The sequence below is a fragment of the Mandrillus leucophaeus genome, unplaced genomic scaffold, assembly GCF_000951045.1.
Source record: "Mandrillus leucophaeus isolate KB7577 unplaced genomic scaffold, Mleu.le_1.0 Scaffold1046, whole genome shotgun sequence".
NCBI classification, from domain to species: domain Eukaryota; kingdom Metazoa; phylum Chordata; class Mammalia; order Primates; family Cercopithecidae; genus Mandrillus; species Mandrillus leucophaeus.
This window is the reverse complement of record NW_012098610.1, coordinates 871,108-890,567: the sequence shown is the minus strand read 5'-3', so window position 1 is coordinate 890,567 and position 19,460 is coordinate 871,108. Positions and strand designations below refer to the sequence as shown.

The window sequence follows — 19,460 nt, the reverse complement described above, 5'->3', positions numbered from 1 at the left end:
TAGCCAGTTTTCCCAGCACCATTTATTAAATAGGGAATCCTTTCCCCATTTCTTGTTTTTGTCAGGTTTGTCAAAGATCAGATGGTTGTAGATGTGTGGTATTATTTCTGAGGGCTCTGTTCTGTTCCATTGGTCTATCTTTCTGTTTTGGTACCAGTACCATGCTGTTTTGGTTACTGTACCCTTGTAGTATAGTCTGAAGTCAGGTAGCGTGATGCCTCCAGCTTTGTTCTTTTGGCTTAGGATTGTCTTGGCAATGCAGGTTTTTTTTTGGTTCTGTATGAACTTTAAAGTAGTTTTTCCCAATTCTGTGAAGAAAGTCATTGGTAGCTTAATGGGGATGACATTGAATCTATAAATTACCTTGAGCAGTATGGCCATTTTCAGTATGGGTCTTGACTCTATCCAATTTGCCAGTCTGTGTCTTCTAATTGAAGCTTTTAGCCCATTTACATTTAAGGTTAATATTGTTATGTGTGAATTTGACCCTGTTGTTATGATGTTATCTGGTTATTTTGCTCATTAGTTGATGCAATTTCTTCCTAGCATCGATGGTCTTTATGATTTGGCATGTTTTTGCAGTGACTGGTGCCAGTTGTTCCTTTCCACGTTTAGTGCTTCCTTCAGGAGTTCTTGTAAGGCAGGCCTGGTGGTGACAGAGTCTCTCAGCATTTGCTTGCCTGTGAAAAATTTTATTTCTCCTTCACTTATGAAGCTTAGTTTGGCTGGATATGAAATTCTGGATTGAAAATTCTTTTATTTAAGAATGTTGAATATTGGCCTCTACTCTCTTTTGACTTGTAGAGTTTCTGCCAAGAGATCTGCTGTTAGTCTGATGAGCTTCCCTTTGTGGGTAACTCGACCTTTCTCTCTGGCTGCCCTTAACATTTTTTCCTTCATTTCAACTTTGGTGAATCTGACAATTATGTGTCTTGGAGGTGCTCTTCTCAAGGAGTATCTTTGTGGCATTCTCTGTATTTCCTGAATTTGAATGTTGGCCTGCCTTCCTAGGTTGGGGAAGTTCTTCTGGACAGTATCCTGCAGAGTGTTTTCCAGCTTGGTTCCATTCTCCCTCTCACTTTCAGGTACACTAATCAGACATAGATTTGGTCTTTTCGTGTAGTCCCATATTTCTTGGAAGCTTTGTTGGTTTCTTTTTACTCTTTTTTCTCTAAACTTCTCTTCTCGCTTCATTTCATTCATTTGATCTTCAATCACTGATACCCTTTCTTCCACTTAATTGAATCAGCTACTGAAGCTTGTGCATGTGTCATGTAATACTCGTACCATGGTTTTCAGTTCCATCAGGGCATTTAAGGTCTTCTCTATGCTGTTTATTCTAGTTAGCCGTTCATCTAATCTTTCTTCAAGGTTTTTAGCTTCTTTGCAATGGGTTCAAACATCCCCCTTTAGCTTGGAGAAGTTTGTTATTACCGATCGTCTGAAGCCTTCTTCTCTCAACTCGTCGAAGTCATTCTCCGTCCAGCGTTTTTCCATTGCTGGCAAGGAACTGTTTTCCTTTGGAGGAGAAGAGGTGATCTGATTTTTAGAATTTTCAGCTTTGCTGCTCTGGTTTCTCCCCATCTTTGTGTTTTTATCTCCCTTTGGTCTTTGATGATGGTGACATACAGATGAGATTTTGGTGTGGATGTCCTTTCTGTTTGTTAGTTTTCCTTCTAACAGGACCCTCAGCTGCAGGTCTGTTGGAGTTTGCTGGAGGTCCACTGCAGACGCTGTTTGCCTAGGTATCACCAGCAGAGGCTGCAGAAGAGCAAACATTGCAGAACAGCAAATGTTGCTGCCTGATCCTTCCTCTGGAAGCTTCGTCTCAGAGGGGCACCCAGCTGTATGAGGTATCAGTCGGCCCCTACTGTGAGGTGTCTCCTAGTTAGGCTACTTGGGGGTCAGGGACCCACTTGAGGAGGCAGTCTGTCTGTTCTCAGATCTCAAACTCCATGCTGGGAGAACCACTACTCTCTTGAAAGCTGTCAGACAGGGACGTTTAAGTCTGCAGAAGTTTCTGCTGCTTTTTGTTCAGCTATGCCCTGCCCCCAGAGGTGGAGTCTACAGAGGCAGGCAGGCCTCCTTGAGCTGCAGTGGGCTCCATCCAGTTCGAGCTTCCCAGCTGCTTTGTTTACCTACTCAAGCCTCAGTAATGGTGGACGACCCTCCCCCAGCCTTGCTGCTGTCTTGCAGTTTGATCTCAGACTGCTGTCCTAGCAGTGAGCGAGGCTCTGTGGGCATGGGACCCTCTGAGCCAGGAATGGGATATAATCTCCTGGTGTGCAGTTTGCTAAGACCATTGGAAAAGAGCAGTATTATGGTGGGAGTGTCCCAATTTTCCAAGTACCGTCTGTCGTGGCTTCCCTTGGCTAGGAAAGGGAATTCCCTAACCCCTTTGCTCTTCCAGGGTGAGGCAATGCCCTGCCCTGCTTCAGCTCACACTCCACGGGCTGCACCCACTCTCCAACAAGCTCCAGTGAGATGAACCCAGTACCTCAGTTAGAAATGCAGAAATCACCCATCTTCTGTGTCATTCACGCTAGAAACTGTAGACTGGAGATGTTCCTATTCGGCCATCTTGGAACCTCCCATCGATATCTTCTTTAATGTTTATTTTTTCTTATTGTCTGTTTACTTTGGATGTGATTTATTCTTCTATTTCTAATTTCCTAAGAAGGAAGCATAGATTATTAATAATAGATCATTCTTCTGTTCTAATATATGCATTTCATTCTATAAATATTTCTCTAAGCACTGCTTTCGTTGCCCACAAATATTAAGTTGTGTTTTCATTTTTATTTAATTCAAAATGTCTTAACATTTCGTATTTTATTTTATTTTTTGTAGAATTGAGGTCTTGCCATGTTGCCCAGGCTAGTTTCAAACTCCAGGCTTCAAGTGATCTTCCTGCCTTTCCCTCCTAAAGTGCTAAGATTACAGGTGTTTGCCATGATGCCCAACCTTACTTTTCTTTTGAGTCTTTGACTCAGGTTTTATTTATAAATGTAATTATTTGGGGTATTTTCAGCTTTTAAAAATTGATTTCTGGTATAATTTAATTGTGGTCTAATTATATATTTCATAAGATTTCTGTTCTTTTAGATTTCTTCAGGTGTATTTTATGTCCCAGAATATGGTCTATCTTGGTGATTGTTCTGTGTGACTTTGAGATGAAAGCATATTCTGCTGTTGTATCAAGTGTTACAAAGATGCCAATTAGATTCAGTGGATCGATCATGCTGTTCAGGTCAACAATGTCCATGCTGATTTTCTGCTAGCTGGATCTGTCCATTACTATTAGAGGAGTATTGAAGTCTCCAACTCCAATAGTAGGTGTGTCTCTTTCTCCTTGTAATTCTGTCAGTTTTTACCTCATGTATTTTGATGCTCTGTTGTTAGGCACATTCACATTAAGAATTAAGAATTGTTATGTCTTCTTAGACTCTTGCCCTCTTTATTATTACATTATGATTTGATATAATATTTTTCCTTGGTAGTTTTCTTTGTTCTGAAGTGTGCTTTTTATGAAATTAATATAGCTACTCCAGCATTCTTTTGATTAATGTTAGCATGATATATCTTTCTTTATACCTTTACTTTTAATCTGTCTTTGTTTTCTTTACATTTTAATTTTTATTTCAGTAGGTTTAGGGGTATAAGTGTTTTTTGGTTACATGAATGAATTGTATAGTGGTGAAGCCTGGGCTTTTAGTGTGCCCGAATACCCAATAGTAGGTAATTTTTCAGCCCCCTCTAACTACCCCTCTTCTGAGTCTCCAATGTCCATTGTACCACTCTGCATGCCTCTGCATACTCAGAGCTTACCTCCCACTCATAAATGAGCATATGAGGTATTTGGTTATCCATTCCTGAGTTAGTTTACTTGGAATAATGGCCTCCAGTTCCAGTTTCTGTAAAAGACATATTTTGTTCTTTTTCATGGCTGAGTAGTATTCCATTGTGTGTGTGTGTGCACACATATATACCTACTATATTTTCTTTATCCACTAATCAGTTGTTGGACACTTAGATTGATTTCCTATCTTCACAACTGTGAATTGTGCCAATATAAACCTAGGAGTGCAGGTGTCTTTTTTGATGTAATGACTTCTTTTTTCCTTTAGGTAGATACTCAGTAGTGGGATTTGGGATCAAATAGTAGTTCTACTTTCAGTTATTTGAGAGATTTCCATACTGTTTTCCATAGAGACTGTATGAATTTTATTCCAACTCAAAGTGAATAAGCATTCCCTTTTCACTACATCTGCATCTTTTGTTTTTTGACTTTTTAATAATGGCCTTTCTGAGTGGAGTAAGGTGGTATCTCATTGCGGTTTTAATTTCCATTTTCCTGATGATTAGTGATGTTGAGCATTTTTTCATATTTATTGGCCATTTGTATATCTTTTGAAAAATGTCTGTTCATGTCGTTTGCCCACTTTTAAATTTTTTTTTTTTTTTTTCTTGCTGATTTGTTGGAGTTTCTTGTAGATTCTGGACACTAGTCCTTTGTCAGCTGTATAGTTTGTGAATATTTTATCCTATTCTGCAGGTTGCCTATTTAGTCTGTTGATTATTTCTCTTGTTGTGCAGAAAGATTTTAGTTTAATTAAGTCTCATTTATTTACTTTTGTTTCTGTTGCATTTGCTTTAGGTGTCTTAGTAATTTTTTTTTTATTAGGCCAATTCCTGGAAGCATTTTTCTAGGTTTTATTCTAGAAGTTTTATGGTTTCAGGTCTAACATTGTATGTACTTATTTAAAATGATATCTTTTAAATAACATAGTTGGCTGTTAATTTTTGCACACTATGACAGTCTATCTTTTAATTTTTTAGATCATCGATGTTTAAAATGGTCATAGATAATGGTGTAATAGTATCTACTATATTGTTTACTATCTTCTACTTATTATTTTTGTTTTTATTTTTGTCTTTCAGTCTTCTTTTGCCTTCTCTTTTTTAAGAGAACTTTTATATGATTTTATTTTCTGTCTTCTCTTACCATATCAATTATACTTCCTCTTTTTCATGTTTTAGTGGTTGCCTTAGAGCTTGCAATATGCATTTATGGTTAGTTTATGTCCACTTTTCATATTCCAGTAAACTAGTTATGGGTTGTACAGGATTGACAGACTATTTCCAGTTTCTCCCTTTCGTCCCTTATAATGGTACTATCATTCTTTTTACTTATTTGTAAGATATAATGACCAAATGTATCATTGCAATTATTATTATAGACAAATTCTTATCTGTTAGATCCAATAATAATTTGAAAAATAAAATATTTAATCTTCATTTATTTATTTTCTGGTGCTCTTTTTTCTTTCTTTTTAGGTCTGTATTTCCGACATATAATTTTTCTTCTATTGGAGATCTTTTAACCTTTCTTGCAAGACAAGTTTAGTGGTGACAAAGTGCTTTACTTTTTGTTTGTTTGAGGAAGTCTTTATTTTACCATCACTTTTGAAGGATAATTTCACGGAATACACATTTCTAAGTAGTTAACTTTTTTTCTTTCAACACCTTCAAATATTTTATGGCACTCTCTTCTCTCTGCATGGTTTCTTAAGAGAAGTCTGATGTAACTCTTTATCCTTGCCCCCCTATATAGTAAGTTGTTTTTGTCTCTAGCTTCTTTCAAGATTTTCTCTTGTGTTTTATTTTCTGTAGCTTTGAATGTCATATATGTACATGGAGATTGTTTGGTATTTATCCTGATTGGTAATTATTAGTATTTATTGTATTATTGTATTTATTGGTATTTATCCTGAGCTTTCTGGATGTGGGGTTTGATATCTGTCTTTTATTTTGGAAAATTCTCAGTCATTATTGCTTGAAGTATTTCTTCTGTTTCTGTCTCTTTTTCTTCTCCTATTGATACTCTGAATATGCATATATTAACATCTTTTGTAATTGTTCATCAGTTCCTGAATATTCTACTCAATGTTTTTCATTTTTTTTTTCTCTTTGCATTTCAGTTTCCCACATTTTTGTTGACACGTATTTAAGCTTACTGGTTCTTTCCTCAGTCTTGTTCAATCTACTGGTGAACCCTTTAAAAGTAGTCTTCATTTCTGCTACAGTGTTTTTGATTTCTAGTCTTTCCTGTGTATTCTTTCTTGCAGTTTTCATCTGCCCGCTGCTATTACCCATCTGTTCTTATGTGCTGTCCGCTTTTTATATTAGAGCCCTTATATTAATTATAATTATTTTAAATTTAGTTTTATATTTCTTTTTTGTTTGTTTCTAAGATGGAGTCTTGCTCTGTCACCGAGGCTGGAGTGCAGTGGCATGATCTCAGCTCACTGCAGTCTTCACCTCCCAGGTTCAAGTGAGTCTCGTGCCTCAGCTTCCAGAGTAGCTGGGACTACAGGAGTGCACCACCACACTTGGATAGTTTTTTGTATTTTTAGTAGCGATAGTGTTTCTCCATGTTGGCCAAGCTGATCTCGAACTCCTGACCTCAGGTGATCTACCCACCTCGGCCTCCCAAAATGCTGGGATTACAGGTGTGAGCTACCGCACTTGGCCTACAGTCTTATATTTCTACAATGTCTGCCTTACCTACATTTGATTCTGATGCTTCTTTTTCTCTTCAGACTGTGTTTATTGCCTTTTAATATGCCTTGTAATTCATTGTTGAAAGCCAGCGATGATGTTCAGATGAAAGGAACTGAGCGAAACAGGTCTTTAATATGAGATTTTGTGTTGATCTGACTAGGAGTTAGACTGTGCTTAGTTTGCTGTAGCTGTCATTGTCTGACTCTAAAATTTTCTCTGGCATCATTGTTTTTGTGCTCAGATTTTCTCATTTCTTATTAAATAGGACTTGAGACTTGCAGTTCTTTCTGTTGTAATCCTCTCAGTATTGGCCATAGTAGCATGCTTCTGTTCTTGGGATTCTGCCCTTGTTAATTTCTTATTCTCTGTATTCATGTCTCTGTAGTTTTTGAGGGAGTAGATTTTCCTCTGACTTCAGTTCTCTGTTGGATATAAGAAAATGTGTGGATTTTACACTTGTTCAGCTTTTTTCTTTTTGTCAGGATGGGTATAACGACTTCAAGCTTTTTATGTGTTGGACCAGAAATTGGAATCCTGGATCAGTCACTTTTTAATCTCTTGGCTTTAGGTTCTCTATCTCAAAAATAAAGGGTAACATCACTAGTTGGTGGCTAAATGCTCATCTAGCTCTAGCATTCTGTTCAGTCTTTAAGCACTGACTTTCATGAATATCCCAATATGTAATGTTTGTTTCCCTTCTTCTATAGGCAGATCTACAGGTGGACAAGGAGAGGCACAATTTTTTCGAGTCCTCTCTTGATTATGTTTATCAAATCCAGGAAGTTCAGGAGTCCAAGAAGTTCAATATTGTGGAGCCTGTAAGTTTTCTCTGTTGATGAATGGTCTAAAAATATTTATCAAATGCCCGGTAAATGTACAAACTTTGATCATAAAAACAGAATCTCAAAGAACGTGAAAGATAATCATTGGAAATGTCTAGAACATAGTCTAACTTATGTTTTTCTTGTTCTTTAGTATATATATTTCTCTCTTTCCCCCTAACCCTTTTCTCTCTTTTTCTGTGGCTATTTTCTTTCTCTTTCCTTTTTTTCCTCTCTTCTTCCCCCTCCCTTCCAGAATTTCTCTACCACTCTTCCTATTACTTTGTTTCCTTCCCTTCCTTCTTCTCATACTTTCAGAAGCTTCTAAAAGTCTCTCTCATATACCAGGTACTGTGCTAGGGACTCATGTCCCTTGCAGTCAATGACTTCTTATTCTACTACTTTTACTTCTGTCTTGTGTAGTTTTTTCCATTTCACGTTTTTTCATTCCATTTACTTCTGTCTTGTGTAGATTTTTCCATTTCTGTATATTTGTTTGAGACAGGGTCTCACTATCATGCAAGCTGGAGTGCAGTGGTGCTATCTTGGGTCACTACAATCTCTGTCTCCTGGACTCAAGTGATCCTCGCACCTCAGCCTCCTGAGTAGCTGGAACTACAGATGTGTGCCACCATACCGGGCTAATTTTTTGTATGTTTTTGTAGAGATAAGGTTTCACCATGTTACCCAGGCTGGTCTCCAACTCCTGGGCTCAAGTGATCCCCCTGCCTTGGCTTCCCAAAGTGCCGGGATTACAGGCATGAGCTACCGTACCCAGCCCGTGTATTTGATTTTTAATGGGATTGAAAATTTACACAAATATATATTAGATATCATTTATATGTCTTTTTCTGCAACCCTGTGAATCATTTCTAATTTTAAAGTTGGTTTAGACTCTTTTGATCTTTTAGTATTATGACAGTGTTCATTAAAGTAAGGTAGAAAATCTTGCTTTATTCATTTATTTATTTACTTTCATTCATTCAAGAAATATTTATTGAGCACCTATTGTTTGTGGTTGCTGAGGATATATAGAGGAAAGATGCAGTTCATTCACATACTGTTCAAATGATGAATGTCTTTATATGAGATCTGAGCAAGCTCTGGGTTAATAAATTTGTTAATAGTTCTTACTTTCTGAAGCTGAGTCAAGGGTAAATGTTTAACTTGATATGAAAACAGTGATGTGTAGACTAGTTTGTGTTTGACTGCTATACTGGGTAAACACCATGGAGTTTTTTTTTGGTTGTTGTTGTTGTTTGTTTGTTTTTTGTTTTTCTGAGACAGAGTCTCACTCTGTCACCCAGGCTAGAGTGCAGTGGTGCAATCTCGGCTCACTACAACCTCTGCCTCCCGAGTTCAAGCGATTCTCCTGCCTCAGCCTCCCAAGTAGCTGGGATTACAGGCGCATGCCACCACGGCCAGCTAATTTTTGTATTTTTAGTAGAGATGGGGTTTCACCATGTTGGTCAGGCTGGTCTCAAACTCCTGACCTTGTGATCTGCCCACCTCGGCCTCCCAAAGTGCAGGGATTACAGGTGTGAGCCACTATGCCCAGCCACACCATGGAGTTTTTTGGTGAGTTCATGTTTCTTTTATTTAGTTTATTAGAAGATTCTGGTGATAAAGTTATTTTTACATGTTTTCCCTAGGTCTTGGCCTTTCTTCATAGTCTGTTCATTTCTAACAGCCTGACTGTGGAGCTCACACAGGATTTCCTCCCATACAAACAGCAGCTCCAGCTCAGTTTACAGAATGTGAGTTTGCATGTGGATTTTTCTCACTGGTCTTTTCATTCCGATTGAATTTCAGCCCCAGAAACCTTGATTTTTGGAATTCTAGGTTACTGCATCCTAGCCAATTTGTTGGGATATACTGGTGTGGATCACAAATATTTAGTGTATCAGACTGTTCTTGCTCTTCCACTTTCACCTCTTTCCTGTTTTTGAGGCTGACTGCTGTTCAAACCCACCCTTCCACACACCAATACCTTCATCTATGCAATATTTATTAAGTATTGCTAATTTGCTGCATCTCTCTCAGATCAGGACACAGCTATAGGCTTATTTGAGCCCAGGCCTTAAGTTACTTCCCTGCTCATTCAAAACACTCTCACTGTGGACTTTATTACCACAAACACTCATTTTGTCTTCTCTTTTCTCAGTACTTATTAGTAGCATCACATAAATTATTTTTAAAGGTTTTCTCTACCTTCTTTGTCATGCTGGTTCTTACAGATGGGCATGTAGGCACAGTGTTCCCATCCTTTTCACATATATTCTTTTACATGTTCCTTTATTCAACCCAGATTAAACAAGTGTTTATGGAAAAAATGAACATAAGCTCTGTGCCAGGCATTGTGAAAGGCACTGGACATGCCATGAGGATGCATGCAAGTTTTTCTGTCTTGAAGGAACATACAGTTTCTTGTAGGAGACAGAAATAAGCAGAGATAAATCATAATCCATAATGATAAGTGCTGTAATAGAATCAAGGCCAAAGGTTTTTAAAAAGTTCAGAGCGTTTGGCTACCTGGTAGAGTCAGAGAAGGCATTACTGAGTTGGTGACTTTAGAATGGATGTTAAATTGCATGAAATATATAGATGTAGTTTTAGATGAAAAATGCTGGTAAGTTATAGTGAAAATAAGCCCCCCTTGGTTGTTTAGGAGGACTGGGATTTACAGTTGTTATTATTTTTTCTTTCTATATACTCTCCTTGCAGAAAGGAACTAGGGGCTCTCACATTCTCCAGAATTTCCTGATTTACAACATCTTCCTACTACAACCAAGTTAATCCCTTGAATCTTCCTCTATATATCACTTGATGTGTACAAATGTAACAACAAGTCTTTGAATGTATACATATGGGTGACTTATTTACAGGATAAGCATGGGCCAACTAGATGGGCAGCACAGATCACCTTTCTCACTAACATCATGTCATAATTTTAAGACTGGGTACTAAAAACTTATCTGTAGTGATTTTCATACCCACATTTCAACACATGTCTTACCATCGTGTTTTAGTTGTGTAGATTTGAATAGATTTATTCTCATCATTAGGTTTTGGTATTTGTGAGTATGAAAACATAGCTACTGTCAGCCCTTCTCCCAAGAGAGCACCCTCTCATATATTTTATCTTCTTGACCAGAATTTGATTTAGTATCAACTAGGCTATAACTTTGAGACACAACTTGGAAGTTGCTATGAGAATGCTACCTTTCGGAACCTTGTCTGACATCTCCCTTGTTGTAAAGCAGGGTATCAGTCATGTTCAGAATTCTAAGATTTCTTATTAGGGCCTTATGTGATTCCTATTAGTAAAAAGCCTCCCAGTTGTTATTTTATGAGTATATTGCTTGTTATATTTTTGTTTCCTATGTAGTCTTTAGGAACATTAGACTCTATAAACTTGTTTTCCATTCACTATGCCATTCACCATTTCTTTTTTTTGCTTTGTGGTTGCACATGCTGTAAGCAGGGAAAACTCTGTACTGAGTCTCTGACCAAGAAATACTTTTTCATGGTAATGATGATGATAATAATGATTTTCATTATGATGTCTTGACAGACAAGAAATCATTTCTCCAGTACCCGAGAAGAGATGGAAGAACTTAAGAAAAGGATGAAAGAAGCTCCCCAGACATGCAAACTTCCAGGACAGCCCACTATTGAAGGCTATCTCTATACACAAGAGAAATGTGTGTGGGGACATAGGGGTATCCATTGGGTTTCAATAAGCCAGGAACTACTGCCACTTGTCGGCTCTGAATTTTGGGCACCCTTACTGTTCATGGACCCCTGATAGCTACAATTCCCTTAGAGTGCAGGCAGGGAATACTGAAAACAAACAAACAAACAAAAAAGCAAAAAAAGGAGAAAATGAGAGGAAGTTGAAGATTTGTCTTACAAAGGCTGTGTAGTGATAAGACCTAAGGTTTTCTCTGAGATTCAAAATGGGTATTATTCGTTCTTTAATCCTTCTGATTACTCTTTTGAAAAAAAGGGAAGTAGAGGAAAGGAAGTAGAAAAATAATATTTCTTATACCTATTATGTACCAGACATGGTGCTAAGTTCATTGAAAACACTGCCTCATTTAATGTTTGCAACCAGTTTATACCCATACACATAAGGCCACTAAGGCTCAGAGAGGTCACCATTTGAAAGTCACACAACTAACAAGTGTCAGGACTAAAATTAAATTCAGATCTGTGAAATGCCAAAACCCATGATCCTACTATAATACCCTATATTTTCGTCTGCATTAGGGTCATGTGTTTGCTCTTTTCTTTTCTTTTTTTAAGACAGGATCTCGCCCTGTTGTCCAGGTTGGAGTGCGATGGCACCATAATAGCTCACTACGGCCTCATACTCCTGGGCTCAAGCAGTCCTCCTACCTCAGCCTCCTGAGTGGCTGCAACTAAAGGCACCTACCACTGCGCTTGGCTAATTTTTGAATTTTTTGTAGAGACAGAATTTTTTGTTGCTCAGGCTCATGGATGCTGTTATAGCACTTAGTGAACATCATGATTCCAGTGGGAAAGACTGTATCTGTTTTTCATTGGTGACTAAGGAAAGTGGGTTAACTTGTTTAGTCACTGAATGTTGTAGAGCATTCGATCTTTCCTAATTCCTCAGTAACATTATGCACACCTGTATGTGCGATTTGATTTTATTTGCCCTTGGAACTATGACTGAATACTCCCCAAACCTGTTATTCAGTTCTTGCCCAGAGTTATTATATCTGGGGAGTAAACAGAAGACACACACCCAGAGACTGCCAGTGGCAAAAATCACTGTAATTCACAAAGCATGGCACTTCAGTAGTGAAATTATCACACTTTTCTTCGCATAGAGCAGTTCGCTTTTGGTGATTTGCAAAGCTGTATTCTCCCACTTCTCAGGTTCATCTCTTCAACTGTGCGTTGCACAATTTCTCAATCTCAGTGCTGTTGACATTTCAGGCTGGATAATTCTTAGTTCTGGGAAGTGGTCCTGTGTATTATAGTATATTTAGCAGCATCCCTTGCCTTTCCTCACTTTTTGCTCATAGTAATCTCCAGGTGTGACAACCTAAAATGTCTCTAATGTGTTACCAGATGTCCCCTGGGAGGCCAAATTGCCCCTAGTTGAGAACCACTGCTGTATGCTGTGTGATCCTTCTGTGCTCCAGTATTCTGATTTGTCATATGGGCATGACATTGCTACTCAGTTGAATGTATGCTTAATGAGCACTGTTTCTGCCAGATACTGTGCAATGCATTGGGGACACCCTTGAAAAAATGAATCAACCATGATTTTTGTCACCAAGAAGTGGAAAGCGATGGGAGAGATAGACAAATATATCAATAATTATAATGAAATGTGGTGATCACTGTATTTGGGGCATATATCTAAAGGCTTCACCGAGAAAGTGGCATTTGAACTAGAACTTGAATGATGAGTGGGAGTTTGATAGGTAAAGAAGAGGAAGAATGGCTGTGCACAGTGGCTCACGCCTGTAATCCCAGCACTTTGGGAGGCTGAGACAGGCATATCACCAGAGGTCAGGAGTTCGACACCAGCCTGGCCAACATGGTGAAACCCAATCTCTACTAAAAATATAAAAATTAGCTGGGTGTGGTGACACATGCCTGTAATCCCAGCTACTTGGGAGACTGAGGCAGGGGAATCACTTGAACCTGGGAGGTAGAGGTTTCAGTCAGCTGAGATGGTGCCATTGTACTCCAGCCTGGGTGACAGAGTGAGACTCTGTCTCAAAAATGAATAAAATAAGAAAGAAAGAAAGAGAGCAAGAGCGAGAGCAAGAAAGGAAGGAAGGAAGGGAGGGAGGGAGGAAGGAAGGAAAAGAAAGAAAGAGAGAAAGAGAGAAAGAAAAGAAAGAAAGAGAGAAAGAAAAGAAAGAAAGAGAGCAAGAGCGAGAGCAAGAAAGGAAGGAAGGAAGGGAGGGAGGGAGGGAGGGAATTCCAGGTGTATTCCACTGCATGAGTAGAGGCAGGGTTGTGGATAGACATAGTTGATTTGTAGGACCCTTGTCCAAGAGTGGTCCTGCTTTACCCCTGCTGTCCTGATGTAATTATTAATAATACAGCTTCATTCAGTCTTAAATAAGTCTTGGATTTGGACTAGAAATTATATGGCTACCTCTTTATGTGGGAACTAAAAGTAATTCATTGAAACAGGAACATAGAGGTGAGGTGCCAAGAGGAAAAGCTGGAAAGGTAAGTTTCAATCATGTTATCAAGGGCATTGTAGGCAGGCTAAGGAGTGTGGAGATAGTGAGAAAGCCATGGATGGTTTCTAATGAGGGGAATGATAAAAATAGAGATATATTTTTAAAATAATCTAGCAAAAGAGTGGAGAATGAATTAGAATGGAGTGATCAGAGATGGGGACAATAGGGAAATCAGAGAGAAGGCCAATGAAATAATTGGTGAGATAGTAAATTTTTGTTTTTTAAAAATATGTCTCATAAAAAATAAATAAATAATAAGACACTGGGCCTGGTGCCGTGGCTCATGCCTGTAATCCCAGCACTTTGGGAGGCTGAGGCATGCAGATCACGAGGTCAGAGCAAGACCATCCTGGCTAACATGGTGAAACCCTGTCTCTACTAAAAAAAAGTACAAAAGGTTATCCAGGCATGGTGGCGTGGCGGGCGCCTGTAGGCCCAGCTACTCGGGAGGCTGAGGCAGGAGAATGGTGTGAACCTAGAAGGCGGAGCTTGCAGTGAGCCGAGATTACGCCACCACACTCCAGCCTGAGTGACAGAGCAAGACTCTGTCAAAAAAAAAAAAAAAAGAAATTAAACAAACAAAAACAACACTGATAGGGTTCTTAACTAATTCAATGTTAAAAGGAATGGAGAGGAGGAGACAGTTAAAAGAGAGATATGTAGAGTCATGTACAGGTTAGAAGGGGCGTAACCCAATGACCAATCACATGGAACAGTTACAGAGACAGCAAAGTAAATGACAATAGTCTCCAGCTTCTGGGATACATGGTGATACCATTTATAGGGAACATGGCAGGGAGAGTAGGTTTTGAGCAAGCCAGAAGCAGCTGTGGGAAGCAGTTGGTGAAGGTTAGGATCTCCCTGTGTGCAGTAGGTAGGTGGCTATGGAAGGATGGCAGTCAGGGCAAGGGCGGGGCTGGATCTGAAGTTTGACTCTGATGAGCAATGTGTAAATAGCTTCAATCTTAGGGGTTGACTTCCTATATAGCTAAAACAGTTACTCTGTCTGCTCACTTTTACTTGTCCTCATAGGGGCTTTAGGAATATCCTGGGTGAAATACTATTGCCAGTATGAGAAAGAGACCAAAACACTCACCATGACGCCTATGGAACAGAAGCCAGGTGCTAAGCAGGTCAGTTCTTGTTTGCACCACATTTTTAGAAATGGATCTATGCCTGTTTCTCAGAAAAGAATATATGTTGACTTAGTATCAGATCATCAAGTTCATCACTGTTACATGAAGCCATGACTTTATATGTACATTTTGTCCTAAGTTTGAGTCAGATAGCACTGAGTTGAGTGAAAAATTTCTGTGTTAATTAGAGCAAGCCTTTTGAAAGTGTCAGTAGTCTTTCAAACCAGTTATTTTTACAAGTGCCAGTCACATTGTACAGTCAGCTATGTAAAAATATGGATGAATTACTTTTAAGAATTCTCTACTCTTGGATTCTTTAAAATAACAAGTTTTAAAAATATGAATTGAATTCCAAAATTCCTTTTTTTGCAGGAGTGTGTGTGTGGCCTACGGTTGGAGTAACCAATACTCACATTCTATGTACTACTCAAATATCTTTAAGCAGTTAATCTCTCTTTTTCCGCCCTTCAAACCTCTCACTCCTGAAAATGACAAGATAAATTTAGCACACTGAAAACATAGTTTACTCACCTGGAAGAACCTGATCTTTTACATACACACACACACACACACACACACGGATTTCTTAAGATAAAAGCTGATCTTTAGACAGATTGTTTATATTCTAAAAGTAGTTCAATGTGTCTCTTTCCCCTTTAACTGGCTCTCAGACAGGGTCTTAGTGCATGATTTTTAAGCATTTGCACTCTTTACAAATTGTTTGTTGGAAGTGCTTCAAGAGTTATTTGTTAGCATTGAAAGTAGTACACGAAGACCCAATTTAGGTAGGGAGGAATTTGGAGAAAAATTGGGACAGTTTCTCTCCTTTGCTGTTCCTTTTCATGGAAGATCTCTTTTGTGTGGCTTGCTCATATTGAATTAGAGAGGATGGAAATGTGCTTGCAGGCTACTGAAATTTTTTTGGAGTGAGGATGGTCTTTTAACTACAAGATTTACCTCCCTGCTTTAATGTGCTTCAGTGATGGAATGGTAGAAGATGTTGTATCAAACAGAGTTTCTGGAATCCTCAGCTATGTTTTTATTATTATTATTATTATTATTATTATTATTATTATCATCATCATTTGAGATGGAGCTTCACTGTTGTCGCCCAGGCTCGAGTGCAATGGCACAATCTTGGCTCACGGCAACCTCTGCCTCCCAGGTTCAAGCGATTCTCCTGCCTCAGCCTCTTGAGCAGCTGGGATTACAGGTGCACACCACCACACCCAGCTAATTTTTGTATTTTCAGTAGAGATGGGGTTTCACCATGTTGGCTAGCCTGGTCTCGAACTCCTGACCTCAGGTGATCCTCCCTCCTTGGCCTTCCAAGTTGCTGGGATTACAGGTGTGAGCCACGGCACCAGTTACTGTGCTTTTATCATGGGCCAGTTACTCATTCAAAACCCTCCTAAGTTTCCAGTCTGCCAATTGCCAAAGCACCTTTCAATGTGGTTCCAATAAATTCATCCTGTGTTTTAGCACTGATTTGTTCCAAGTCAGTCAGAACTTAGCTGATTAATCTGACTAGGAAGTGCTTATAAGCAACACTGGCCTGCAGTCTCTTTCTTTTATTTTTCTACACACATTACTTTTCAAATACCAGAGAGGAAAGCTCCTCTTGTAGACAATAATTTCATTTAGGCACTTTTTCTGAGGCTGCTCGGAGGTGCTTTATTGCAAACCCCGAGACAGAGTCAGCAGATACCACTTTCATATCCTCCTGACAGATGCCAGCAAGCCCTCCTTTTAGTTTTTCTTTCCCTCTTCTCTTTTCATCGAGTAGCTGCTTGCAAAACTGCAATGGTGGTGGCCTGAGCATTTTTAATGTGGTATTCCTTATGGAATGGAAAGGAGAACTTAGTTACTCACTTACAAGGCAGAGGGAGGTGGTGGGAGTTAATTGGATTTCCCCAAATTGGAGTTGGAAGTGGTTTCTTCCTGAAAGTTCTCTGTTTCGCTTCCTAATACTAGTTTGTATTTTATAATTATAAATTTTACAAATAAATGATACCATAATAATAAGAACACTACAAAAGCCACTATTTCTTGAATAACTGCTGTGTGCCAGACAATGAACTAGACCCTTCTGTCATATTCATGCTCCTCATTTGCCCTCCTAGCAGCTATGTGAAGTCAGTGCCCCCAATTTGTGTAGGAAGTGAGATCAATTTGAAGATGCAGGAATTGGCCATCTTTCTGACTATGGCACTTACTATAGTGTTGGTTCTACTACTTTAGCCTGTCAGCTCTCATCTGTGTTGTCATGTTCAATTTTCTGATCACCTTCTCAAATGATAATTTATTAGATCTTCATCCCTTCCCTGTTAGGAATTTGTGGTCAGGAGTACTGCATTTTGAATCTTCAGACCTGTGTTTAAATTTTAGCTCTGTGGTCTGGTAGCTTTTTGACCTTGAGTAAATTGCCTAATGTTGCTCAGTCTTAGTTTCCTCATCAGAAAAGTGGTAAGGATGATAAAGTAGTTCATAAACATTTATTGAGCACTAAGTATTTGCAAGGTACTGGAGGTATAAAGATGAATAAAACACTGTTCATGTTTTTGAAGACTTCCTAGTTAAGTGGTGAAATTAGACCTAAAAACAGGACATTTTAATATTATGTGCAAAGCACATAGTGGGCAATGTGTTGGTTTGAAGAAGGATTTTTGAGGAAGTGAAAGCTGAACTGCAGTTTGTAGAATAAGTAAGAGTTTAGTCAGGCAAAGAAGATAGACAAGGTCATTTTGGGTGGAGGGATTAATATAGGCAAAGTCATGCAATCTTGAAATAGCATGATACGTGTGTGAAATAAGAGTACTTTTGCATTGTAGGGACATTAAACAGTTGAGCAGTCACTGGAGATGAGATTGGAGTGATGGTCAGGGCCTAGGTCCCTGAGCTGAAATGTCATTGAAGCTGAGGGCATTGAGAATTTAAAGAGATAGAGTGAGTCTGTGACTTTGCTCATAACCCTCATTTTGAAAGACTAATGCGTGGCATCCCAAATTTGGGGGTAGGAAAGCATACTGAAGGATTAATTTAGAGTTGAGTTGTTATAGTGTAGGAGCAAGGACAGATTGGCCTGCAAGTTGTTGAGTGTGCTGACGAGCAAGAAGTATTGGGTAATGAGCCACATGGGCCAGTTTGTATGTCATAGTATCTAGGCACCTGGGCAGTGTTTCCTAACTTGAGATACCACAGTGGGTTGTGTTATTCCCATTTAATAGATTGTGAAGTTAAGACTTGGAGATGGAATATGATTTATTTATTTATTTATTCATTTATTTATTTATTTTTGAGACGGAATCTTGCTTTGTCACCCAGGCTGGAGTACAGTGGCGCGATCTTGGCTCACTGCAGCCTCTGCTTCCTGGTTTCAAGCGATTCTCCTGCCTCAGCCTCCCAAGTAGCTGGGATTACAGGCGCCCACTACTGTGCCTGACTAATTTTTGTATTTTTAGTAGAGACAGGGTTTTGCCATCTTGGCCAGGCTGCTCTCCAACTCCTGACCTCAGGTGATCCACCTGCCTTGGCCTCCCAAAGTGCTGGGATTACAGGCATGACCTGCTGTGTTTTGGCCAGGGTCACATAGCTGGTAAATGGCGTAACTGAGACAAGACCCTAGGTCTTAAGCTTTCTAGTGTGTTGTTATTTCCGCTATACCAATTTGGATGACTTTGAGTATGCCGTTTTACCTCTTTAAGTGTCACTTCTCTATAATGGTTGTTAACAAGAAAAGTGGCTTAAAAATACCTGGCATAGGCTGGGCACGGTGACTCATGCCTGTAATCCCAGCACTTTGGGAGGCTGAGGGGGGTGGATCACGAGGTCAGGAGTTCGAGACTACCCTGACCAACATGGTGAAATCCCATCTCTACTAAAAATACAAAAATTAGTCGGGCATGGTGCGCACCTGTGATCTCAGCTACTCAGGAGGCTGAGGCAGGAGAATCGCTTGAACCTGGGTGGCGGAGGTTGCAGTGAGCTGAGGTCGCACCACTGTATCATTGTATTCTAGTCTGGATGACAGAGCAAGACTCCGTCTCCAAAAAAAAAAAAAAAAAAAAAGAATATGTAGTGTGTAATATATGGCACACAGTAAGTGATAAATGTTACTTCTCTTTCCTTTATCACATGATCTCTGTTGAGATAAGAGAGGGAATCTGAACAAGGTGAGACTGCAGAATTTTAGTCTGTGGACACAGTGGGTTTTAATTCCCTTAATTACCTATAGGACTAAAGTGGGCCACCTGTCCTTGCCGCACATATGAAATATCAAATGCCACCATGACTAATACACACATTTACTATTTCTTCTACTTTTGCACTACCTTTGGAGCAATTAAGTTTGTGATTTCTGTCATCCTAAAGAGTCTGGATGTTGGGGGACAGAAATGTTTTTCTCCCCTCCTTCATCTGCCACTTTAATGGAAGCTTCCTTGCTCAGCTACCCTCTGACTTTCTAAGGGAGGTTTTAGACAGCCACTTACCCTGTCACAATTTCCCTCCCTAGAGGCCTCATGAAAATTTTATTCTGTACACTTAATGCCATTCAGGCAGCCCATTTCTCCTACACTCCCCTTACATGATGTGTATTGAGCTTCCTGTTAAGTCTTCCTTCTTGGGAAAGAGTGCTGGATGACTCTGAACAATTTCTCCTGGTCTCAGCCATTGATTCTTGGAGCGGGGAGAAACCATCT

At 39.3% G+C, this 19,460-nt stretch overlaps 1 protein-coding gene across 1 annotated transcript in view; it reads left to right on the top strand.

Moving 5' to 3' along the window:
• Positions 1 to 19,460, top strand: part of OPHN1 (oligophrenin 1) — a gene marked incomplete at its 5' end in the record, with an annotated part of 249,567 nt that overhangs the window by 71,235 nt on the left and 158,872 nt on the right. Inside the window, 4 exons of the mRNA XM_011980563.1 lie at positions 7,272 to 7,382; positions 9,038 to 9,142; positions 10,960 to 11,089; positions 14,657 to 14,757. Coding sequence (XP_011835953.1) covers positions 7,272 to 7,382; positions 9,038 to 9,142; positions 10,960 to 11,089; positions 14,657 to 14,757 — 447 coding nt within the window. The remainder of the gene's footprint in view (positions 1 to 7,271; positions 7,383 to 9,037; positions 9,143 to 10,959; positions 11,090 to 14,656; positions 14,758 to 19,460) is intronic.